The following is a 26709-nucleotide window of genomic DNA, read 5'->3' as shown; positions in this document are numbered from 1 at the left end:
TATCGGATGGCTAAAGCTACTGAAAGTTTGTCATTTTATGATTTTCTTTCGATTTGATTGGTTATAGTCGTCACTTGTTATAGAATTTTCATTAATTTTGAATGGACAATGACGTTGACAGTTGTTCTGGGTTGTATGACGTGAGTGGTGGTTATATTATGTCTGATGGCTGAAACTATTGAAAGTTTGTCATTTTATGATATTGTGAAAGATGATGTGTGAACTTAGAACAAAGTATTAAATTTTGTGTCGATTTTGGTTTAGTTCTTTCGCTGGTGAATAAAAATTGTGTTGAATGTTGAGGAGAAAACTGTAATTTATGTGGTTTAAAGGAATTATTTACTGAATTTTCTGTATAAGTTAAGGTGTAATAAGTGTTCGAAGAGAATTTCATTTAGTGTAAACACATGATTTATTTATGTGAAGTTGACTGTACGACAAAGTGTTGGTTCAGGGCTTTGTTGCCTGCATAGTTTGTTTAAATTGCCTTAAAGTCTGTATCATATACTTGAAGTGAAGTGGTTGTCGTTGAAGACTTCAATGAGAATTGACGTCAATGAGAAAAGAATTTTATTTGATAAGGTGATGAATTCTGATTTGTTTTGTGTTTTAGTGATTTTTGGGGGTAAAGTGCGGACGAAAACTGCCAGAGATATACTGCCAGGGGCCTGTTTCTCAAAACTCACGGACTAGTAATACTAGTCTGTACAGTAGTAATAATAGTTTGTTTTACAAGTCTGTGTTTCTAGAAACTACAAGGATAAAGTAGTAGTTACCAGTTCACAGACTAGTAATATTGGTCGATTTCACCAGTTCCTAAGAGATTCTGTTTCTCAAAATGCTAATCTAGTTGATTATACTAGTATTCCACAGGAATATTCCTACAAGACTCTAAAGACTGGTGATTTCTATATTATCAGTTACCAGTGGCAATCTTTCTCAGATAATCAAAACAAAATATTGCGGTTATTTTTTTAATATGTGGTTTAGTGATTCCGATTGAAGTAGTAAAGAAGTTGTTGTGAGAAGAGCTAAAACTATATCGACAAAGAACATTTATTATTCCTTTACGGGAGCATTGTTTAAATATAATGTATGGTTTAAATAAAGTGCTGAAAAGCTTGGAGAGTTGTTAAATATAGTGGGACCTGCCATAACAAGACAAACAAATAGAAGTCATGCATAATCAGCAAAACTTCAAATACAAATTGCTCTACAAATCGGGATGTTGATTATTTTCCAATGCCATCTGGTTTTTCTGCCCTAGACCAGCAACACATGCAGAATTTTTTTCCTAATAATCTGATACCAATTCATCAACTGCAGTAATTTTTGCTGGCTTTCCTCCTCCACTGCTAGTTCTTCTGACATTGTCAACTTTAGCCTACAAATTAAATACAAAACAACACTAATTTACGAATAGATCAAACGTAAAACTGAAAAAAAAAAAAAAATTAGCGAATTTTTCAAATCATAAATAGCATTCATGTCGCCAGTAGACCCACTAGCTACATAATGTGTTCATATTATGATACTGTGAACTTGAATTGGTACTCGTCAAAGTTTTTTTCTTAAAGTTGGGCCAGTAAATGTCCCTAACGTATGCATAATCTTTGTTCTGAGGTATCAGTTCCATAGCCTCGCATATTACAAATTTTTTTGTCCATTCGTTTACTTTATCATTTTTTGTTACTATGCTTGAAAAAGCACCAAATAATATATCTTTTGATTCATTAATCATATTGAGTATAGTTAATTTGCTTTCAATTGATGGAATTTCAAGAAAAGAGAGAAGTTAAAACCAAAACACAAACAACTTAGCCTTCTAAACTAAAATAAAAATACCTACCAATGGCTATAAACAAATGAACTCAATCAGCTGAGTGGTGAAATAGATCATGTGACTAGTGAAAAATTGTCACAAGTTACTAGACTGGTAAAATAGTTTGAGAAACAGAATCTACTAGAGCTGGTGCAATATACTCTGGTAACTAGTAACTGGTGAACTACTAAACTAGTATTTCTGAGAAACAGGCCCCAGCTATGAAGTTCGAATGCCACCAAACGCCAAAAAAATCAAATGTGAAAAATTAATTATATTTTAATTTTTTGGAGGGCTTTTTCCTCTTTAAAAATATAGATATATATTTGATTTTCCATTTTATTGTGATGATTGGTGACATTTGAACTTCATAGTTGGCATAACGTTTTTGGTAGTTTTCGTCAGCCATGTTGGATTTTGCCCGTCTTGTAGGAAATTACCTACATTCAATATCGGTACGCAAAACTAAAATCTTGTATACATTAAAATGACAGTCAACATGTAACCTGTGTTATAATGTGCTTTGTAATTTTTTCTATAAATGCTTGCTTAATGACTGAATATATATGTTTATGATAGATTTGCCGACACACCTGACAGCACTGTAATAACAGAGAACGCAGATTTTGCACACCAAGACTGCATCAATGTTTGTCAGACTGCAAGACATTCTGTTTCCTCGGAGAAAATGCCAGTGTGGTCTCATGCAGAAGAAAAGCAATTCAAATGTGATGTCTGTGAAAAGCGTTTCTCGTATTCGAGTGGTTTGAAGAGACATGTCTTGAAGCACACGAGCGGGAAGTCCTTCATATGCGATATCTGTGGAAAGTCTTTCGCTGCACAGGCACATTTAAAGTGCCATACACGTTTTCACACAGGGGAGAAGACATTCAAATGTGGTGTCTGTGGAAAATGTTTCTTTCAACATGGAGATTTAAAACGTCATATACGAATGCATACTGGTGAGAAACCATTCAAATGTGATATTTGTGGAAAGTGTTTCTCTGATTCAGGTAATCTAAAAAGTCATAAACGCAGACATGCGGGTGAAAAGCCATTCAAATGCGACGTCTGTGGAAAATGTTTCTCACGTTCTAGTAATCTAAAATGCCATGAACGTCTGCATACAGGCGAGAAACCATTCAAATGCGATGTGTGTGGAAAGTGTTTCTCTGATTCTAGTAATCTAAAGAGTCATAAACTCGGACATGTTGGTGAGAAACAATTCAAATGCGGTGCCTGTGGGGAAAGTTTCTTGCGTCTGGATCATATAAGAGGGCATAAACACCAGTATTAAAGGTTTGATATCTTTACAAAGACATTGTGTTGCAACGTTAGTTTATAAATATATTTAACTTTCGTCCGTGACTTCTTGTGGAGTTATAGGTATCGTGAAAAATGATGATAATAATAATAATAATAATGACGTTAGACACCAATTTGACGCCGAAAATAAGAGACGAAAGTTGCTGTAAAATGTAACCAATTGAGGGCAGGCGTCTCTGAAAGGTTAGGCTAGGCTAGGTTTTTGGTTTGCCTTGCCTCATTTTGAAATTTGGTAACCCTAGCTGACTTTATTTTTTATGTACATTGTTATATTTCACATCTCAAAGCAACAAAGGTGATATAAGAACTTTCGAATGCATTAAATGAAAGGAATTGAAAAGTGGAGAAGGAGAAATTTATATTTTTCATTTAATAGAGATTAATGAATACGAATAAAATAAATATAAATCATTTTATCTTTAATTCCACTAAATATATGAATAGATTGCTTGCACATTGTATGTATGGTTGCATTTATATTTTTTTATGCTCGACCATGCCGAAACGTAGTAATTATACACCTGGCAGCAGACCTTTAATGCATGTCATTAAAGTACACCTACTCATTAAAAGTCAGGTCTTTCAGCCAATGACGACTCAGGTTACAACTGTTCAGCCAATGACGGGTCAGCTTTCTACCGTTATAAAACCGCAAGTATCGATTATTCTCGGATATGCAATCGAAAGAGAATTAGTGAAAAGTCACGGAGGCTGGAAATCCAATACTGTCGCAGAAGGTTATGTTCTGTTACTATAATAATTAGCGTTAGTTGTAAATAATATTCAAATAAATTCAATTTATCATCTCGTTTTTCAATGTCTAATTTAATTTCAATGTTATCTCTGTAGGTTCTTATGGCCTAGCAAGGTCAATGTGGACATCTGTTCCTCGGAAAAAATCAATACTTTCGCGTCTGCGCACATCTCACAACATACGGAACATTGCTGAAGGTCAGATACAATTAAAATTAATAATATCAAGTTAGAAATATGGTCGAGCATAAAAAGTCGTATGAAACTCGCCTATAATGGTAATTAAGAAGCTCGTGCTATCACTATAATAATTGTTGATAATGATATAATTATTATAATAGAATATCTTGCGCTCGTTTCATAAATATCCATACTCACTTCTTAATTACCTTCATTATAGGCTCGTTGCATAATGTACTATTTATTAAGCCTGTGAATCTAATGATCTAATACGTGTGTTCAGATTTCCACCTAATTCCACGTGTATTAAAAATATTGCGTGTTAACAATCATTAAAAATTTGTACCGTGCAACATTTACAGCTTCAACTAAAATAAACTTATTTCGCTCCAAGTTGGTTTTATTTGTAATACAACATTCAATTTAACTTAATATATATGTAAAAATTATTTTTTAAACCTAGCAAACATGAGAATCCTCGGCCTTATCTCGCCAAATACCATCTCGCTATCACAAATCTCATCGACGCTAAATAACCTACTAGTTGGTACAGCGTCGTTAAATAACCAACTAATAAAAACCATGTGATGAAAACATGCTCATCATTGCAAAGTAGGAACTACAGGAAGGATTTTCGAAAAGGTGTGTCGCACAGCAGCTTGGTATCCCAGAGGGTGCACTTAGAAAACGACTAAAAGTGGTAGGCCTGATGATCTGTTATATTGCATAAATATGACTAAAATATAACAAATAAATAGATAGGAGAAATTGAAAAAAACTTGAGCAAGGAGAATAATTATCAGTCCAATTTAAATGCAGACTTTAATATCTTACCACAACTCTTTGTTGTATGTTTAACGGATTTGCCATTTCAAAGTTAGGGCGTTTTGCTTCTGCTTTCTCCGAACAACATGAAGAATTCGCAGAACATTGCAAGAACCTAGACAATCACTTCTACGACTTAAGTCTTGAAGGATCTGCGTCGACTGGCATTTGAATTTGCTGACATGAACAAATTGTCTCACCTTTCAATGTGGAAAGTAAATTAGGAGGCAAAGACCGGGCCCTGAAATTCATGAAAAAACACAAACTGTTGCTGCGTGCTCCCACGAAAACAAGTCTTCCTCGTGTCATGGGCTTTAATAAAGCTCAAGTTATGCTGTTTTTGACAACCTTGTGGAGATGATGCCTAAGCACAATTTCGATCCTGCCCGAATTTACAATATGGATGAATCAGGAATTAGTACTGTTCCTAATAAGACTGCTAAAGTTTTGACACCGACTGGTAATAAACCAGTAGGAAAAATTTTTTCTGCTGAAATAGGTCAACTGTCAACAGTTGTTTGTGCAGTCAGCGCCAGTGGAAAGTATGTACCCCGGCCATAATATTTGCTAAAAAGAGAGCTAAACAGGAACTCATGAATGGAGCCCCACCTGGGGTTCAATCATGATGTGCTCAGACAGTGGCTATATCAATTCTGATTTATTTTTTGAGTGGATGAAACATTTTCAGAAACATGTGACAGCAAGTGCTGAGAATCCAGTTCTCCTACTCCTGGATAACCATGCATCCCTTATCAATTTAGAGGTCATTCTGTACTGTAGAGAGTATGGTATCCACATTCTGTCTATTCCACCCCGTAATCCCCACAAGCACCAGCCTCTGAATAAGTCATTCTTTAAACCATTGAAAGACTTCCATTCTGAAATGTGCGATAAATAGTTGCTAAACAATCCAGGGCGCGTTATTACATAATTCCAAGTTGCTGAATTGCTTGGTGAAGCATATGAAGAGTATACAACTGTCAGTAAAGGAATTAATGGCTTCAAACAGTGTGTGAGCTATCCAGTAAACAGACATCTTTTCTGATGAAGATTTTCTTCCCAGTTCTGTTACAGATCAAGGTGAATCAGCCAATGGTGCAAATGATATTGGGGCTCCAAACTCTAACATTGTAATAGCAGGAAGTAATATCTTGCAAGAAGTTCCCTCAGATGTTGTTGAGACTTCATCTTATGCCACCAACAGTCTCTGCCAAAAACATTGTTACTTTTCCCAAAAAGGAAAGAGACGGAACAGAGAAGAAAAAGAAGTAATAAATCGCAAGTCTTGACAAGCTCACCATTCAAAACGCAGCTTGAGATCAACAACGAAATAAAAGCAGCCCAGCATCGAAGGTCCACTCCAGGACAGGCACAGAAAAAATTGAAACTAAATTTTGGAGAGAAAACATTTAAAAATCCCAAACATGTAACACAGTCTGTAGCTTCAATCCGACTCTTTAAGTGCCATCCTGTTCTTGCAGTCTTTTAATTGTGATGATCCGCTTGTCTTAAGAACTCAGCAGCTGTTCCACACTCTCCTTTGCTCTGATTATGAGATTGGAGTAGTGTGGTTTCCTGGCCATGTAGGGATTCCAGGAAATGAGGCCGCAGATGCTGCAGCCAGGACTGGCGCACTGAATGGCTCTCTGGTATATTGGCGCGAGAGGTGGCAGGACATTCAAAACTACTTGAAATATAAAAAATGGTGGCAATGGGAAGGCGAATGGTCTGCACAAGAGGGAAACAAATTACGAAATATAAAGAATACTGTTCGAGTTTGGGATTCGTCTACAAGAGCGTCGCAACACGAGGAGGTTTTACTCACCCAGTTGAGGATTGGCCATTGTCATCTGACACACGGCCATCTCCTACGTGGCGAACCTCAGCCAGAGTGTGATATGTGCCATGTTCCACTTACGGTGGAACACTTTATTGCATTGCAGGAAATATGACCATGCACGGAGGCAATATGGAATTCGGCCGACATTACGTGACGCTCTTGGAAATGATTTTAATTGTACAAATGCAGTTCTGAGATTTTTATCAAATACAGGTTTGGATAAGGTGATTTAGTTTTTTATTGATCCGTTTTACTTATCCTCCAGACCCTTTACATCCGGAGGTTACATTTGTTGTTTTATATTTGATTTTACATTGTTGACATTTCGGACTTTATACATCCGAATATTTTATAAAATTTTATGGTTTTAAAATATGATTCACAAGTTATCTCTGGTGGCCTTAGTTTTATTGTTTTATTTGTGCGTTTTGAATTCCACCTAGTGTGGTAGAATTGCTCACTTTTATGATTCTGTAGAAATCACCTTATGTATACTGCATTTGTGTGCCTCGTTTTACCGTGACAACGCTTTTTAGTTCTTTTAGCACTCTGATTATTATATTATTTATGTATTTGTTATATTAAGAATTTTAGATAAGGGCGCAAATAGCCATAGTAGCCGACGCGCCCTTCTTAAACCCTACTACTACTACTACTGTAGCTTCAACTTCAGCCTCAGCAGAAAAAAAAAATAAAATTCACTGTCCAGGCTGTGAGGAGGAGTATGCTGACCTACCGGAAGAAGACTGGATTCAATGTCAAGAATGTAGCGAATGGTGACATGATTTCTGCTCCAGTCAGGAGGGAGGTGGCAGGTTCGTTTCTGATTATTGTTAAAGCACATTCCTGATATTCCATTCCTGAAGGCAATTGCCAGAATTCTGTTTCTGATGATAGCCTGTATTTTTGCAGAGATTGATTTGTATTCTACTCAATCCTGTATTTTGTAGTACTTTGTGTGAATTTTTTCGTTTCTTTACGTATAATTGTAACTTTACTAATTTTGATGCATGTTAGTTATTAACACATGTCTAAAATAAAATGTATTGAAAATGTTTTTAAATTAATTATTTGTATGTTACTACCTGTGTACTCTTGCTCCACTTTCGGCGTACTCTTGCCCCATATGTGGGGCAAAAGTTCGCATTTGACAGGTTCCAATTTAAACATTTTTAAAGAACGTTCTAATAAACATGTCTACATTTAACTCTTATTTCGTGTTAGAGTATAGAACAAAGATTCTGCAGTAAAAATAGAAAAAATGGAAGTTGAATAATATTTTGAGTTCCAGACGAATTTAAACCTTCAGTGCGTACTCTTGCCCTCCTCTACTCTACACTAGAGATGGGAAGTTCGATTCAATTTGCAGAATCGGTTCAGTAAGAATGATTCCCAAAAATGATTCGTTCATTTGATTCACAGATGATCCAATACAAGTTTGAACGAATTACACTGGATATCCATTTGTATTCAGCGATATCGTTCGTTCCTACTGTATTTACTTCACGTTCACTTTTTGCTCACTAGATGACAGCACATTGCAGTTCACTGCGTTAGTGGAAAATTGCCACGGTCGTCCAAAATCGATACATAACAGGTTAGCTCGTAACTATTCACCAATGGGAAGGAGCGCGGGAAAACGTCATCAGTATGCTGCGTTTGAATCTGTAATATGCACAGACAAATAGCCACGCGGAACACTTTCATGAATTAACGCCTTTCTACTTTCATAATTCCAATTTGTATCCTACTTTATTACTTATTAAATATACAAAATTTCAAAAGAAAATAAATAAGTACGGTAGCGATATTTAGAAGCATAGTGTATGAAACGTAATTAATTATAAAATATTGTCATTTATAACGTCTATAGTTACCTCAGCAATAAACACACAGAGTTAAAAAAGAAAACAATTATTTTGGCAATATTTTCTTTAAATAAATGTCTTACCTTAAAATGAAGTCAGGCACCAGCTGGGTCAGTAAAAGACAGATGTAGGATTTTATACTGCTATTTTCAATCACTCGGTACATAGCACAATAATCAGTTGCTAAACTTGTAGTCTGTTGTAAAGTCTTGAATTCAGTACACCAACACAAACAGCACTTCAGATAAAGTTTCAATCCATAGACACAATGAAATAAACACCCCAAATCTAAAAAAAAAAAAAAAAAAAAAAAAAAAAAAAAAAAAAAAAAAAAAAAAAAAAAAAAACTGAAGTGTACAGTTTCCACTTCATGTAACTAATTTTTTAATTTTTTTTGTTAGTCGTCTTTCATGGTCGCCGTCTGTTTTTCTTTTCCGAGATAGAACATTTCCTTCTTGCACTTTATTAAGGTATTTTAGTCTTATAAATACCCTTTGCCGGCAGAAGCTTGCAACTAATACCCGGGGAATATCTGGTAGCTCTCTGCAAATAATGTCAGTTGTAGTTTTTACAATAGCCTACCTTTCCCTAATTTAAAACTATCCCTATGAATTTTCTGAAAGATTACTTCCATTGCATTAACATTCTTCATCCAGGATGCAGACGGTTCAATTAGGCTACCGAAAGATAAACTTCTAATCCAGGATGGCATACTATAAGAATGTATGTTTTTTTTTTTTTTTTTCAATTTTGAAAGTGTGGGTCCCTAGTTCAGGAAATTCTCGTTGGTTCTTCTTTGCAATGTATCCAGCGATGTATGTCAGTCCGTCTCCCTCTGATATTTGTTTAATTGTTGGCTCATCTTGTATGTATGTATTTATTCACACTGCAATGGGTATATACCCGGTGGCAGTGGTAACTAATTACACTCAATAATGACAATAATAAACTTATTAATTAAAAATACAATTAATGATAATACTAATAATTAATACTAATAATAATAATAATAATAATAATAATAACAATAATAATAACAACAACAACAGGGAATATACTAAATTAAATGAAACGATCACTTAAAATAACATTTGAAATATTCTAATTTGTATCTTAAAACTAAGATCGAACTAAAACCCACGAATATATGTTCATATCTGAACAAGTACCTTTCAACATTACACTCATTTCGCTGTCAACTCACTCACTGCACTGGAACTACGACACATTTCACTGATTCTATCCTGATTTCACTAACACTTCAAAAACATTTCACTGTTCAAATACTTTGCACTGCCACTATAACCTATACAGCTTCACTGACAGGAACACGTTTCACTTACACAGCACACTTCACTGACACGACATACTTCTTCACTGATACAACACACTTCACTGACACAACATAATTCTTCACTGATACAACACTTCAATAACAACATATCATTTACACCCTTTAAGTACTGTGTATAATTACCGTCTATTAGTAAGGTCCTTAAGCCTATTTTTAAATACATTTTTGGTTGTTGGTAAAGCCTTTAGTAAGTCTGCAGGTAAAGCATTCCAGTCCCTGATAGTACGATTGAGAAAAGAAAACTTTCCAGTGTCCGTCCTCTGCCTTCTTTCCCTCAATTTATATGAGTGGTCGTTCCTTGAAGAGTAATTTGGCGGCTGCAACCTATTTTTTATTTCTCTCCAGGCAGGCTCACCTCTGTATGTTTTGAACAGTGCGCATAATCGAATTCGCGTTCTCCTGTCCGTGAGTGTGTCCCATTTTAATGGTGAATTTTTCCAACAACACTTAAGAGCCCGTTTTTGAATCTTTTCCAGTGTCTTAATATGTTCTAATCTGTAAGGATCTTGTATGTGTTTTTCTTCGTCGCATTTGGAAGAAGCAGTCGAAGAAGTAGGAAGCTGTTCTGCACATTCATTGTCTTCAGTTGAAAGGTTTTCATGAAGTATAAATTCCTTTATTCTCGCCTGTTTCATAACACTTGACATTACATACCGGTACTCACTTTCATCTTCCACACAGTTGCTCAAAGTATTTTGATTACTTTGAACAATCCCAGGATTTCTTCCCAGCAATATCATTCTCAACCTATGCAAACTATTTAAGGATGAAGGATGATCATGGAGTCCTCCCCTTGTTCTTATTTGGGAGAAAAGATTCTCTAAGCAGTCTTGGTGAAGTCTGTGTGTAAGGATGCAGGATATGTCATATGTAGATGTCATACTAGTGTACAGGCTGCGCAATGAATTCGATGATATTATAAAACCTTTCTGGAATAACTGTATAGATTTTTTAGACGTACACTTCATTCCTGAGACAACTTTAATTACTTCATCTAGAATTTCATTTTGAGACTGTAGACTTTTACCATAAGGCTTGGCTGTTTCACAAAGGGTGCCTGGATTATACGAATTCATTAAATCAGACCAATAACTGACTAACAGAATGAAGTTAGCTACATTTCTTGCTAACTCTGGATTATCTCCTGGCAAATATCGGCTGAGCGCTGTTGCTACTGTATTAGAAAAGAGTTGAGTGGCTAATGAAACATTTTGCCTCTGTGTTTTTTCACAGTTCAGGTGGGTCGGAGTGAGTTTGTGGCAAGAATTGATTTCTGACTTTGTATTTTCAATTAAATGATACACGGGCTCCTTTGTGATCAACGTCCCATCTTCAAGACAAAAGCCAGTGTCAATAAACCAGTTTCTCATTAATTTAATTAAATGAGGAGCATCGGCAAAGAAGTATATGCGTTCTTTTGAAATCGGAAGTAAATAATAACTATTGACAGTGGTGATACCAGCTCCTTCCACAGTCCCATATTTCCTCCCCACAGTCATGCAGCGCAATAATAATGTCATCAAGTGTTGGTCTAGTTAATTTTTCATCAAATCCAACATACAGTACACTGGCTGCTTCCAGTTGTCTAAAAGCCCTCTCGCCATTACTACTTGCATATGCTTGTGCGGGCCTTGTATTTCGTCTTCTTTAGGGTCGTATTCATACGTAGTCGAAACTTTCATTTCTTCGAAAGAGAGGACGGTGGCTCTTTCTCTGTTGTCCTTATTCTGTCCACTAACGCCCATAAAATAGATTACATTCTTGAGTAATCCATTTCTTAGATTGATATTAGTTGCCCATCGCTTAAATGTTGATATGCCTGGCAAAGGGTATTTCAGTATCTCACACATATATTTATATGCACGAATACTGAAATATCTTAAGGTAAATGCCCGAGCTATTTCATCATCTGTCCGTCTTGTCTTACTTTTTTTCTTTGTAATTATATATAATTGATTCTTTGTTAAAAAGCCCTCCAATGTCTCCTGAAATTTACCATCGAAATCCGATTTGTATTGATCGATTAAGGCATTTAATTCAGAATTGTTACGTTCAAGATCATATATTCGTCTTTCCAAATCTGTTATGGTCTCTTTGAACGCCTTATTTTCCTCAAGCAATTTATTGTATTTTCCAAGAAGATTATTATATTTATCAGAATTTTCAGACTTTTGTTCATCGTTGTTTAATTGGCTATGATCAAGATCATCATTGCAATGGCTCGATTGTAAAATCTCATCTACGATTTCTTTATTTTGTTTTCTTTTTAATCTTTCAGCCCGAGGAGTATTTTCAAGAATTGTCGTTTGTTCTAGTAAATTTATGAAAGGGATAGCGCTTTTCTTTAATTTTTTTTGGCAGGGAATTTTTCAATTTCGCTTTAATGGTATCATCAAAATCGTCATTAGTAAAATGTTTACTGCCAACCCTTTTATTTTCAGGATTGAATATATCTTTACGGTAACATTTTTGCACCCACAATTTCCTTATTTCTTTTTCTTTAGGGAAAGTAAAGAAAGGTATTTTTTCGCCTGTTCTGAATTGCTCGTGCAAACTGCAACACTACAAATTGTCCCAGTCATTGTAAAAAAAAACTGATATAAGAACAATGGAAGAAAGAGTGTAAGATACTGAGAATAGCTTAGTATCATCTGAACCCCAGATTATAAATTTATATCACTATGTCACAATTACACATCACTCTCACTATTCAGTAAATAAACTTCACACTGTAAAATATTAAACTCGCACAATAAGTATCACAATGATCACAACACTGCCTCCTGCATCAGTTCAACACGTGGAGAGGCTGCTGCGAATTCGCGGCATACTGATGACGTTTTAGATGGTGCTGCCATCTAACGGGAAAAAAAGTTACGAGCCAACCTGTCTATGTACCGATCTTGACGGTCGTCCACTGGTTGTAAAGATGGGTGTAGTCGTGCCAGGGCGCCGCCCAGGTACTCGTCGTTTTTCTGCAACATGGGAGCGCCCCGCTTCTTTATTTTCACTTTTTAAAATAATAGTAATAATAGCAGATTGAATTAAATGTTTCAAAGAAACTTTGGTAAACAGAGAGAAAAGAAATTGAAATTAGATACCACACATAACTCCAAAACTAGCTTTTATCTATGGAAGTGAAAGTTAAGACTTTCCTCCAACATGGTAAAAAGTAAAATAATAGGTAATAATAATAATAATAATAATAATAATAATAATAATAATAATAATAATTGTTACCCAAAACGGGCATTGGTTCTCCAACTGAAAAAGGCACAAGAAGAAGAAGAATATCAACATGGTTTAAATTATTTATCTGTTGGCAACTCTTCATGATGATCATATGATAATTTCTTTTCCATTTGTATTCATTTGTACTTCGGGCCTGTAAAATTACGTAATAATGGAGACGAGTTCGAGAAAACGCAGTTAAATTTTGATGTCTTTTACAGAAGTAGCGCCGGGAAAAGCATAATGTGGATACTGTAATTCAATTCTATCTTTCAGTTCTGGTTCAATAAGCAATTTAAGTAGACATTTAAAAAACAAACATTGCGGAGTGGAAATTAGTAGACATGTGACAACGCATTCACGAATGACAGATGACACGGAATTTGATAATTTATATACTGTTGACGATCCTCTTCCTTCCACATCAAACGCAACAACAGCAACTCCGGGATCTTCCACTGTGACAGCAACAAACAGAACTTCAGGACCACGTGTGAGAATGAGCCAAGCCAAAGTTACAGACTTCGTTATCAAACGACTTCCTGTGAGTAAATCTAACTAAATAGACAGTTAAATGATTGCCAAAGAGTACCAACCATTGTCTCTTGTTGAAGACGTCGAGTTTAAGGAGTTTGTGAGAATGCTCAGTCCCTCCTATGCCCTACCCAGCCGTAAGACACTGTCTACCAACTTAATTCCTCTGGTTTATAATGAACATGTGGAGAAAGTGCATGCTGATTTGAAAGACATTAACGTCCTTGGACTTACAATGGATGGTTGAACCTCAGTGAACAATCAGAGCTATCTTGCAATCACAGCCCATTTTATTAATAATGAATGCCAATTGAAGTGCTGCTTGCTAGATTGTTTTGAATATAGCGAAAGCCATACAGCCGACAACTTAGCAAATGAAATTCAGCGTGTTCTTAATCACTGGGGTGTTACCAATAAAGTTGTCACTGTAGTAACAGATAACGCAGCAAACATGAAAGCTGTACAAGGCAATGTGGCTACAGACACATTTCGTGTTACGCACACTCCTTGAATTTAATTGTTCAGGAGGCTAAAAAAGAAATTGCTCCCCTACAGAAAAAAGTAAAGTCCATCGTAGAATTCTTCAAGAGAAGCCCTCAGGTATCTGCCATCTTTCAAGGCTTCAAAAACAGATGGGCTTTGAAGCCCTCAAACTGAAACAAGACGTTCCCACTAGATGGAATTCAACTTTTGTAATGTTTCAGAGAATTTTGGCACTTAAAGAACCTGTTCTTGCAGCTTTGGCTTTGCTGAACCCCGGGCTAGGTACTTTAAATGAAGAAGACTGGGTTATTCTTGAAAAAGCATGTGATGTTATGAAGCTGTTTGAGGAAGTTACTGTGGAAAAAACTGTAAACATCTCCAAAGTGCTTCTTGTAACAGACGAGCTCTTCCAGAGAGTTAACACGATAGGACAAGATCCAGACTTGCCTTCCCTGATCAAAGACATGGTCGAAGTGATGGAAGAGCAACTTCGTGCAAGGTTCTCAAACGCTGTTACTGAAATTGCGCGTACTGAAAGTACATTCCTCGATCCTCGTTTTAAGAGCCAAGGGTTCGAGAATGATGCACACTACAAGGCAACATATGAATCAATTTCTAAAAGAGCGTGCAAAGTTTTTGTCTCCGAGAGAAGAGAACAAAATGTCAATTCTTCCGTGCCAGCATGTCCTGCCAACAGTCTCAGTTTTTGGAGGAAGTTCGATGCCAAAGTAGAACAACTTGTCAGTAACAGAAGCGTTACCGCAGCGGCAGTTATTTAATTGGACAAGTTTGCACAAGAACTCATGCTGTTGAGGACAGAAGATCCTCTACTGTGGTGGAAGGAGAGACGATTTGTCCATCCAAGACTTTTTGAAGTAATGAAAAGGAGATTGGCGATTCCCCCGACTTCAGTACCTTGCGAAAGGATCTTTTCTAAGACTGGACAGTTAATAACAGACAGACGGAGCAGACTTTCGCCAAAAATGGTTTCTCAATTAATATTTCTGCATGTGAATATGTAAAATGTCAATGCCACTATTAATTCGTAAATGTTCTCCTGATCTTTATTATTGTATTCCCATATGTGAATATGTAGGAATGTAAATGGTAATTCAGTGTGTATGAATGTGAATGTTAATTCGTCATATTCCTTTGATATTTATGATTGTACTTCCATGTGTGAATATGTAGGACTGTAAATGGTAATTCAGTGTGTATGAATGTGAATGTTAATTCATAATTTTCCCTTGATCTTCATGATTGTTTTCAATATGTCAGTGTGTATGAATGTGAATGTTAATTCATAATGTTCCCTTGATCTTCATGATTGTATTTCAATATGTCAGTGTGTATAAATGTGAATGTTAATTCATAATGTTCCCTTGATCTTCATGATTGTATTTCAATATGTCAGTGTGTATGAATGTGAATGTTAATTCATAATGTTCCCTTGATCTTCATGATTGTATTTCAATATGTCAGTGTGTATGAATGTGAATGTTAATTCATAATGTTCCCTTGATCTTCATTATTGTATTTCAATATGTCAGTGTGTATGAATGTGAATGTTAATTCATAATGTTCCCTTGATCTTCATGATTGTATTTCAATATGTCAGTGTGTATGAATGTGAAATTTAATTCGTAATGTTCCTTTGATCTTTAAGATTGTATTTCCATGTGTGAATATGTAGGAATGTAAATGGTAATTCAGTGTGTATGAATGTGAATGTTAATTCATAATGTTCCCTTGATCTTCATGATTGTATTTCAATATGTCAGTGTGTATGAATGTGAAATTTAATTCGTAATGTTCCTTTGATCTTTATGATTGTATTTCCATTATGTGAATGCAAATGTTAATTCGTAAATGTTCAATTGAGGCCGTTAGAACCACAGTGATATACGTAACAAATTTACGAAAAGTGCACTAGTGTATAGACTACTTAAATGTGTATTTACTAAGGGACAGAGTAATATACATGAGCTCCATCACCTACTTGCTTTACAGTACCGGTATACAGTATGTTGGGCAAGAAGTTTACTACGTGAACTGAAGGATGCTATCTCCCAACTTCAAAGTTAAATACCTCAGAACATCTCTCATGCTACTTAGATCACTATGGTTCTGATGGCCTCAACTGATCTTTATGATTGCATTATTTCCATAAGTGAATGTGCAGAAATGCAAATGCTAATTCGTAAATGTACAATTGATCTTTGTTATTGTATTTCCACATGTGAAAGTATAAGAATGTGAATGCTAATTCGTAAAAATTCCCTTGATCTTTATGATTGTAGTAGTGATGTGAGTAACTTAGACATCTGGTTAATAAAGAGGTTCAAAACAATATTTATTTGTATTTTTTTTATTAAAAAAAATCCAGAAAAGTCTACTTAATTGGTGTGTATGTTTTCCCTATCTCTTTTACATTTAAATGTCTGAAAATATATAAATGATACCGTTTATACGTTATATTCACAAGTTTTGTTTCTGCATTTTGCTGTAGGCCTAACTTGATATTTTTAAACTTATGGTAAGCTACATTTTCTGTATTTCATAAATGGTTGGATATTTTGTCTTACCGGTACTCTGTTTAGGGCAAATATTTTTTTATGTGATAAGGAATACTAGCTTTCTTATCCATATGATTAATTTAGACGTATGAATCTCAAATTTAATATAAATTTAATTTAGACCATGATAATTGGATTGAGTTGGAATGATACCTGTAATTAAAAAATAAACAGTTGATGTAATACGAACAATTTTATTTTCTACTCGTTTTAAAACATTAATGAAATAGATATTCTACATTGGGGCGTTCAGAGCACAAGGGAATCAAGTCCACTTTTGGACAATTGGGAGATATTTCGTCTGTACTTACCTTAGATGAGGCTAGCAGGCTACTTTCAGAGCATAAAAGAATCATGTCCTCACAATCTTTGCAATGGTGCAGATGTTTAAAATCACACTCACCTTTAATGGGTTATTAACTGTACATAAAATACTTTAATTTTCTGAAGTTTATTTTTGTGACTTGAGTCCCTTGTGCTCTGAATATATCGTTCTGTGTGATTAATAACAGCTGATCTAAACAAGGTTCCTCTACCAGCCACCAGAGACCAGATGTCGCAAATATCGCACAACGTTACAGTGACTGTAGCAACCAAAGACGTTTTGTAATTTAACGTAGCAACGTATAAAAAGAGCACGTCTGCTACTAAGCGAACTGGTAAGGAACCTGGATTCAGAAAACGATTCATAACGAGTGAGAACCGAGAAGACGTTCGATTCAACTTCCGATTCAGGAAGGAATCGAATTATTTCGTGTACTGAATCATGATTCGTTCGTTCGTATCAATGATTCGTTCATTATGAACGACTCGTTCATAATCTCCCCACCACTATATCTCGTATTGGGCAGCGGACGGGAGCAGTAGTTGGTGTCTCAAATCTTCGATATTAGAAGGGTTCCCATGAAATTTCGTAGCATAGTCGTGATGGAGCATATTTTGATATGGATAGGGCTCTTTTAAATGTTGCCTTCACTCGTTCTATGCGTTTTAAATTAGTCTTTGTAAGGTTCTCCCATATGATGTTCAGACCATAATGCAATCAATATAGGGCTGATTTTGACTTTGAATAATGTCATGGCTGTCTCTAGCGATAATTTGCTTACATGCTGTATTTCATACATTGCTTTTATAGCATGTATGGTTCTTTCATTTACATGTTGTGTCTCACTATGTACAGACATATGTCAAAAATATGCTACTGGAATTGAATTGGAATAACTTTTAGCATGCATGCAAGAACAAAAGACAGAAAATATTCTCCTTCAAAAATGTTCGGACAGTCATCGTGCTTGAATTATCATTCCAATAATTGTAACCTAAAAAGCCATGGACGCCGACATACTGGTGAGAAACTATTCAAATGCATTGTGTGTGAAAAAATGTTTTTCTATTACGAGTGGCTTAAACATCAACGTGCGCCAGCATACTGGTGGGAAACCATTTAAATGCAATGTGTGAGAAATGTTTTCTAAAGTCTCATGTTCTCATATTGCATACACGTACGCATTTTGGTGAGAAGCTATTCTGTGGGAAATGTTTTGCACGATCGGAGAACCTCACAATTCATACCCGTACGCATACGGGCGAAAAGCCATCTAAGTGTAATTTCTGTGGTATTTGTTTCACACATTCCGGAACTCTCAGAAGACATTTACGTACGCATTGGAATGATAATTCAAGCACGATGACTGTGCGAACATTTTTGAAGATGAATATTTTTTGTCTTTTGTTCTTGCATGCATGATAAAAGTTATTCCAATTCAATTCCAGTAGCATATTTTTTCACACATTTCTGTACATAGTGAGCAAGGTGTTAAGTTTTTAATAAGCTATTATTGCCACACATGTTCGTAAGAATGGTGTATTACAGATTACTTAAAGATGACAATCGCTTAATCATCTCTTGAGCTTCTTATATTCTAACATTCACATTCTTAACTTCTGTTTCGTTTTTACTTTGCATGACCCGATATCAAATGCCACTTAACAAAAACCTGCATTTTAGGGTTCCAACTGTAGGACACCAAAGTAAAAAAAGTGACTCCCGTTCTTTTCCAGATATATGGTAAGCTTATATGATTTTTGCTTCAAATACAGAATACGAAATAGATCTAGGCCTACCTCAAATTACCCTATGATCCTCTTAACCAGTGTCTGTAATTCTTTCACTGTAGGGGTTATATTTAGATTTAAATTTTTGGTTCTGTCACATTTTGTATCTTATGCACATTTCTGAAATACTGTAATTATTGTGTTCCTTAACATACCTTTGATATATTACGATTTATGTTGATTGGTTAAATAATTGTGATAGAATAACTTCAAAGCATTTATAACTATAGTTAGAGAATGTACTATGAAGGTAAATTATTTAAAATGTATTACATATAATATTTCAATTATTCATATTCAGTAACAAGATGAGCTTCATGCGTGTAACTCGTTCTGCTTCCTGAAACGTTTCGTTGCAGACAGGTTAGCAAGTGAGCAAATATTTAGCATATTTCATTTTGTACTATAAAACAAGCTAGCAGTACTGGTATGTACAATAAAACAGGGGACTTGTTAAATCAGGATCTCCAAAGCCTTTTTAAATTGATACATTGTAGGATTGGCTATCATATTCGTAATACATATAGGGACTATACTGCATGTATCTACAGATTACTTTGCCCAATATCAGCTGATCAGACAGCACTGTTATTTTGGTGTCATGTTCATCCGGTTGAGTAATATCGAACGCCCTCTCTATTTGCATTAATGCTCGAAAGATACGACGAGCTATACTATTCCGGATCATTGATATAGTATAACGAGCGCACCACGCCTGGAATGGTTGCAACAATCTTACGGCAGCAATTCTGCATCTACACGGTTCATTTTTCCATATGCGTGCGCATGCAATTTGGGGAGAATATTGAAAGAAACAAGTTGAAAACACACTTTCAATTAAGATACATGCAGATTTTGTGTCTATATGATGCTCCATATTGAACGATATCTTCTATCTTTTCTATCATAATCTTTATTGGCTCGACTCCAGGTTATTTAGTAAGTCTATGCTCCAGCTATGGTACAAGATGCATCGTAAGATAGAGTCCTGTATGTTTCCGCCATTTTGATGTTGATCAGTCTTGGAACCCTTTGATATTTCTTGATGTTCTTTCCTTTTGTTAGTGTCTTCTTCAAGACGGGTGCTCCGTATACCAACAGAGGAATGATAGCACCTCGATAGATAGTTTTGAGTCTATGTGGCATTTGAACTTCACAGTTGGCAGAATGCTTTTTGTAGTTTTCGTCAGCCATGTTGATTTTGCCCGTCTTCTAGGAAATTACCAATATATATATATATATATATATATATATATATATATATATATATATATATATATATATATATTTATTACATAACTCGTTGCTGAAGTACTACAATTTTCATAAGTTAGTAGGAAGGTTTCGATTCCTTTATCTGCAACCCTTCCGGGCAGGCGCGATCCGTTCATATTGTATCAAGGAGGCAGTGTCTAATAATGACTGATTTTCGTTTGGCATATGAAAGTTTTCTACTTAACTCCCAGGTTTTAAAGAATTTTTTTTACAAGTCTACATTTTTCGTACTAATATTCTTAGAAAATTTACTAATGTTTCAGTTGTAATGGACGTGCTCAAGAGGGATCCCGAGTTGGACACATTGGTTGTACAGTCATCTAACGACGCAGATATAAAGGAGGCAAGTCATTCACCAGAAGTAGGCTAAGTGTGTAGAGAACCAGCTTATTAATTCCGCAACTTCAAAACTTATGTTTTGTACTAAATTGTATTAGGTTATAGTTGCAGATACATTTTTTTAGGTTATAGTTGGACACACACTATCATATTACAGTATTATCACAATCTAGTCTAGTCTCGCGATAAATACAGCGCTCCAAGCGACTATACTTTTTTTTTTAATATGGGACATGACAGTTTAGCGGCCGAACTTGGAACTACAGTGCTATGTTGCCAATATGGACTACCACGCTGCCAGCTGATGGAAGGTAATCAACTGACGTTACGATGGCTGACGTTAAAACACGTTCTAGGTGAAAACATTAATACGACACCAACGTCTCCAAAGACGGCACGTCTCGCACCTTCGCAAGATCAGCGAGTTCGGCATACAAGTCTGCCACACAAAATCAAAGATGAGGACAAAGAAGAGATCAGGAAACACATAGGGTCATTTCCAAAGTACCAATCACATTACAGCAGATCAAGAACCTCAAATAAGACGTACATCTCAAGTGTCCACTCTATTCAGGAATGTTTAATTTGTATGAACGTCATTGTGTAAAGATGAAGCTGAGATTATTGAACTCAATTATATGCCTACGTATGGCCATCAAGATGAGTGGATAAAAGTAAACACAAAAAGAAGGGGTCGACAAGCAAGCACAGTGATCACGTTCAACCTCGGGTACCCAAGTGGCCACTGCATTAAGCTGTCCAAGTATAATGACTTAATGAAACTCTTACCACTGATTTCTCCTGTTTATCATGACTTTTACAGAAATCTTAAGACTGTAAATGACACGAGTACGGGTGAAAAGATCGAATTTATTGATGATGAGGCAGAGTTTGAGTAGTCATATATATGCCTGTAATGCTATCTTCAATTTTGAATAACTACTGATACACTATGTTTATATCTATGAAACTACCGATTTGCAGTCGTATTTGTACATCTGTCTTCTTTCCTATAAACCAGGTTTGATATATGTATGTCCTATACATCAGTAGTAATTTAGGCCTACAATAAACTTTAACTGCAATTATTTCACAATTGCTTTGAGTTGGTATCTACCGTTTTTCCACTGAGGTACTCAATTTATGAAGTAGCTGCTTTTATAGAGAAGTCTTACCACGTGCTTTGACACAAAGTAACATTATTAATGATTTTCAGAAGACTAGTGTTTCCACCATGATGCACATGTATTCAGCAGTGATCCTTTTCTTCCAAGTTCAGTTTCATATCGTCGTGATAGCAGAAACTGACAGCATAGCATGTCCATCGCAGCCTCCTCTAACAGAAGTGAATGCTATAGCAGAGTAGAGTGACATCTGAAAATCCAGTTTTACGAACACATGAAGAGTAGCTAATGAATTTCCTTGCTAGTGTAAAAGTCCTGCAGAAAGAAAAGTAAGGCTATCCAAAAGCAGAGCATCTGCCTAGCATTAGAGAACGCAGGCAGCAGCATAGGAGAAAAATTTTGACAGATACTCTGGAGAGAGAAAACCTAATAAAAAAATTGGAAAACAAGACAAAAAGGGAAGAGTCTTAAAAGAAATCCAATTGTGGTTAAAATTTAACACAAGAAAGTCTTGTCATACATATTCCATATTCATTAATGAGAATGATTCATCAGAGTCTGACAGTGAAATATATCTTCTGGATAGTGAGAGTAGTGATAGTAAAGATTTGAATCCGAAATGCAGATTCAACAATGCTCGCGACGGAGAACCTGAACAAGATAGTTATGTTTTGGTTGAATTCAGGAATAAGAAGATTAAAATACGCTACGTTGGAAAAGTTGTAAGAGTTATTAATGAATCAGAAGAATAAAAGAAATATTAAGTACAATTTATTAGGTGCTCAAAGAAAATATGTGAAAAGTTTATTTTTGTTCAAGGAGATGATACCGTCATTTCCCATAACTGTGGTCCTGGAACACAACTATGGTCCATTGAAATTTTGTACCCCATAACATAGTACCTCGTTTATTTATATTTTTGCTGAACTGTAGTTTGAAGTCAAGTCACTGCAGCTATCTACGAACGGTCTATGTTACTTCTACAATGTTCTTTAAATAGTTGTGTTCCAGGACCATAGTTATGGGAAATGACGGTATTTCAGTAGTAAGACGCTCTGATATCTTATTTGTCCTATCCAGTCCTCAAGGGTGTGATAAAAGGGTAATTTCCTAGAAGACAGGGAAAATCCAACATGGCTGACAAAAACTACCAAAAACATTCTGCCAACTACGAAGTTCAAATGCCACCAAACATCACAAAATCAGAGATGGAAAATCAAACATATATTCATATTTTGAAGAAGAACAAACTTTTCAAAAAATGAAAATATGTTTAATTTTTCACATTTTATTTTTATTTTTTTTATGTGTGGCGGTATTCGAACTTCATAGTTGGCAGTACTTTTCTGGCAGTTTTCGTCCGCACTTTACCCCTACAATTCACTAAAACACAAAACAAAACATAATTTGTCACCATATCAAACAAAAAGCAATCCTCATTGACGTCTTCAATGACAACCACTTCACTTCCAGTTACATGATGCAGGCTTCAAGGCAATCATAGCCACTTCCTTGGCTGTGGTGATCACGAAGGTATTTTTTGTTACAATTACATGTTTCATGATTTAGCCGTCACCTATATGAATGATAATACAGAGCTATTATCATTCATCCCAGAAGAGAGTGGCCGGCCGCACCTGTATGGTTTCTGCCGAGCGCGTAACCATTTCTCCGGCGCTTCTCCAATATATAACAGTACTCACAATAAATGTTCAATAATTTGGACTTACCATGCTCACAGTCGTTGATGAAAATTGCCCCCTTTTGCCTCTTTTGATAAAAGAATGAACAACACTCTGAAGTTCCACATCATTGATGGCTTGGATTTCTTCTCGTATATAGTCTTTTAGTTCATCTGTAGAATGAAGATTTATCCTATAAACCATTCCTTTTAGTGTTCTCCATAAATAAAAGGCACAGGGTGCTATATCTGGGCTTCGTGAAGGCCTCAAATTATTACTGATTGGTCTCGTATCAAAAATACGCCTCAATTCCCTCATTGACACGGCAGCTGTATGAGCAGTGGCGGAATCTTGTTGGAAATAAACTGCCAATCGTTCCGCATAAGAACACTACGTTTTCTGCTTGATTTTCGATTCTTCACTGAGCCTGTTTCTTTAAATCTTTCTGTGAGTCGTCTAATAGGGATATTTTATGCGAAGTTTTACCATTAGATGGCATGGGCATTCCATGCGGATAAGCATGTTGTAGGGCTGTTATATCATATGCTACAGTTGGTTATGTTCTCCCGTTTGTTGATTTTCTGTGCGTGTCAAAATTATATTTATATTATTTTGTATAATCTACTATAATTTAATTCCATTCAGCATTTTCTTGCGTCATAATTTATTTTAATTTACAATAAATAATAGCATAAATTTGTCTTAATACTGAGCGATTCCCCTTAAGAGATGGATGGGGAATCTGCAGTATGCAGAATATAATGTAGATACGAGTAAATTGAAAGTTTATGAACCTAAACGAGAACTTTGAGAACGAGGTGCAGGAATAAAAAAAGAAGAATCTTTGTCGAAGGTGAATATTGCCTCTTTAATCAATCCAATAGTAATGTAAGTACCGCGCGAAAAATAGGATATGCAGCCACCAATATACAGACGTGGACAAATTATTAACAAAATTGACGATTTTTATGATAATTCTGTTTACAAAATTTAACTTTTCAATTTAGACTACAGTTGACAATTTTGCATATTTCTATCATTACAGTAGATAGAAATATGCAAAAATGTCAACTGTAGTTTAAATTGAAGAGTCAAATTTTGTAAAACTATATATCATAAAAATCTTCATATTTTGCTAATAATTCGTAAATATGCAAAAATGTCAACTGCAGTCCAAATTGAAGAGTCAAATTTTGTAAAAATATAAAATTAAAATCTTCAGTTTTGCTAATAATTTGGAAATATCCAAAATATAAACTCTAGTCCAAATTGAAAAGTCAAATTTTGTAAAAATATATATAATAAAAATCTTCAGTTTTGCTAATAATTTGTAAATATGCAAAAATATCAAATGCAGTCCAAATTGAAGAGTCAAATTTTGTAAAAAATATACAGTACAAATCTTCAATTTTGCTAATAATTTCGAAATACGCAAGAATGTCAACTGTAGTTTAAACTGAAGAATCATATTTTGTAAAAATATGTAACAGAAATCTTCCATTTTGCTAATAATTTGTCCACGTCTGTATATGGGACTATCAGGCTTGATTTCCTCGTATTTTTTCTCTAGTTCCAGAAAGATCAAATGCAATTTTTAATAGGATGATAAAATATCATCGAAGTACTGTAGTATCACAGTCTAGTACATACAGTCACGAAGCTTGAGTTGTGAGGGTACTAGGAACAATAGACTGTGCCGGTTCTATTTCACATTGTCTGTGATGAAGCGATAGCAGTGATCCTAGTGGTTAGCAACTATCTATGGATGCATATTCCCTACGTATTGAGCTTCGTGCCTGTAGTTACCTAGTTGAGGTTTTTTCCGGGGTTTTCCCTCAACCCAATATGAGCAAATGCTGGGTAACTTTCGGTGTTGGACCCCGGATTCATTTCACCGGCATTATCACCTTCATCACCTTCATTCAGACGCTAAATAACCTAAGATGTTGATAAAGCGTCGTAAAATAACCTACTAAAAAAATTATTGTGTATTTAGGTAATGCCTGGGGTATTGTAGGTTAAGGAAATGCAGTTTTGAATATGTAGGATAATTTTGAAAATTTAAAATTAAAACATGATTTTTAATAGTCTACATTAAAGGCATTCACGAAATGGATTTTTGGAGTCAAGATTCCCTTACTTTCTTATTTTATACATAGACTATATTATTTATAGGCCTGTATATTTTTTCACTACGGATCGTACTGGATAATAATCATGCCAGTTAATCGAGAGTTTACTGTAGACCTAGTATCGTCCCATTGTAAAATGCAGGTGTAAACTTCGGAAACTTCTACAAGTATTGAATATAATCTAAGCTAACACAATTTGCTGCCGAGGTTCCATATGTTTTTATTAAAATTTTTCTTTGCTCTCTTCCAAAATTGTACTGTAGCCTGCAATTCCTTACTTGAAGTAGTTCTTTCTGTTTAATAGCTAGCACTTTTTAGGCGCAATCTAATTAGTTATATTTTTTAAGGTTGAAAGCATATATTCAGAATCTTTCGGGACCTGATTGAAGGCGAAAAGCTTTCCCTGGTTATTACATATAGGAACACAACAACAATTTTCCATTTTTAGTTGTTTTTAAGAGTATTTAATACACTAATACACTGCGTAAACCCTCAATGTTTATATAATGAAAAACAAATACACACGCAAAGCGCATCCCTCAAAGTACACGCCCGCTATCTGTTGATGCCAGTTCAGGATATCCCTATTGTTTTGGTAGAAGGTACAGTTCTGTTTGGAAACTTTATTTGAAATTTTCGTCTTGTTTTCGCACACGACCTTCTGCCTTTTCTGTACGTATTGTACATATACACATTCACACAATGAGAATTTGTTGCTAGGCATTACCTAAATACACAATAATTTTTTAGTAGGTTATTTTACGACGCTTTATCAACATCTTAGGTTATTTAGCGTCTGAATGAAGGTGATGAAGGTGATAATGCCGGTGAAATGAATCCGGGGTCCAACACCGAAAGTTACCCAGCATTTGCTCATATTGGGTTGAGGGAAAACCCCGGAAAAAACCTCAACTAGGTAACTTGCCCCGACCGGGAATCGAATCCGGGCCACCTGGTTTCGCGGCTAGACGCGCTAACCGTTATTCCACAGGTGTGGACTACACAATCAATAATCACTAAACTTTATACACAAACGTTGTACACTTGAAGAATCGACGAGTTTCATTACACGACTTCTGAGCACAGTGAATGCCATATGGCTACTGAAGCTCGATTGCACCGGAGAAACGGTTAGCACGCGGCAGAAACCACACAGGGCGCGGCTGACTGGCCACCTACTCTTTTCTGGGACGTATGTTATTAATAGCTCTGTATCTTGTTCAACTAACAAGGAGAGGACACGCTCTGTA

The 26709-nt window shown here is 35.5% G+C and overlaps 2 protein-coding genes across 8 annotated transcripts in view; both read left to right on the top strand.

Annotated features, from left to right (window-relative positions):
- The window catches only part of LOC138692702 (oocyte zinc finger protein XlCOF6.1-like), a 224278-nt gene that overhangs the window by 114051 nt on the left and 83518 nt on the right, over positions 1-26709 (top strand). Inside the window, exon 7 of one of the 4 annotated variants that reach the window (XM_069815842.1) lies at positions 2402-3246. The exons of the other annotated variants lie outside the window; for them this stretch is intronic. Coding sequence (XP_069671943.1) covers positions 2402-3119 — 718 coding nt within the window. The 3' untranslated portion in view covers positions 3120-3246. Of the gene's footprint in view, positions 1-2401; positions 3247-26709 lie in introns of those variants that run through there. 4 annotated transcript variants of the gene reach the window in all.
- LOC138692704 (uncharacterized) overlaps positions 20204-26709 on the top strand; it is a 49358-nt gene continuing 42852 nt past the window's right edge. For 3 of the 4 annotated variants that reach the window (XM_069815849.1, XM_069815847.1, XM_069815850.1), the window contains exon 1: positions 20204-20525. In XM_069815849.1, coding sequence (XP_069671950.1) covers positions 20451-20525 — 75 coding nt within the window. In that variant the 5' untranslated portion in view covers positions 20204-20450. The remainder of the gene's footprint in view (positions 20526-26709) is intronic. The other variant, XM_069815846.1, reaches the window with a different exon arrangement.

The sequence above is a fragment of the Periplaneta americana genome, chromosome 17, assembly GCF_040183065.1.
Source record: "Periplaneta americana isolate PAMFEO1 chromosome 17, P.americana_PAMFEO1_priV1, whole genome shotgun sequence".
Classification (NCBI taxonomy): domain Eukaryota; kingdom Metazoa; phylum Arthropoda; class Insecta; order Blattodea; family Blattidae; genus Periplaneta; species Periplaneta americana.
Note: the sequence above shows the minus strand (reverse complement) of the source record. Positions and strands in the feature narration are given on the sequence as shown.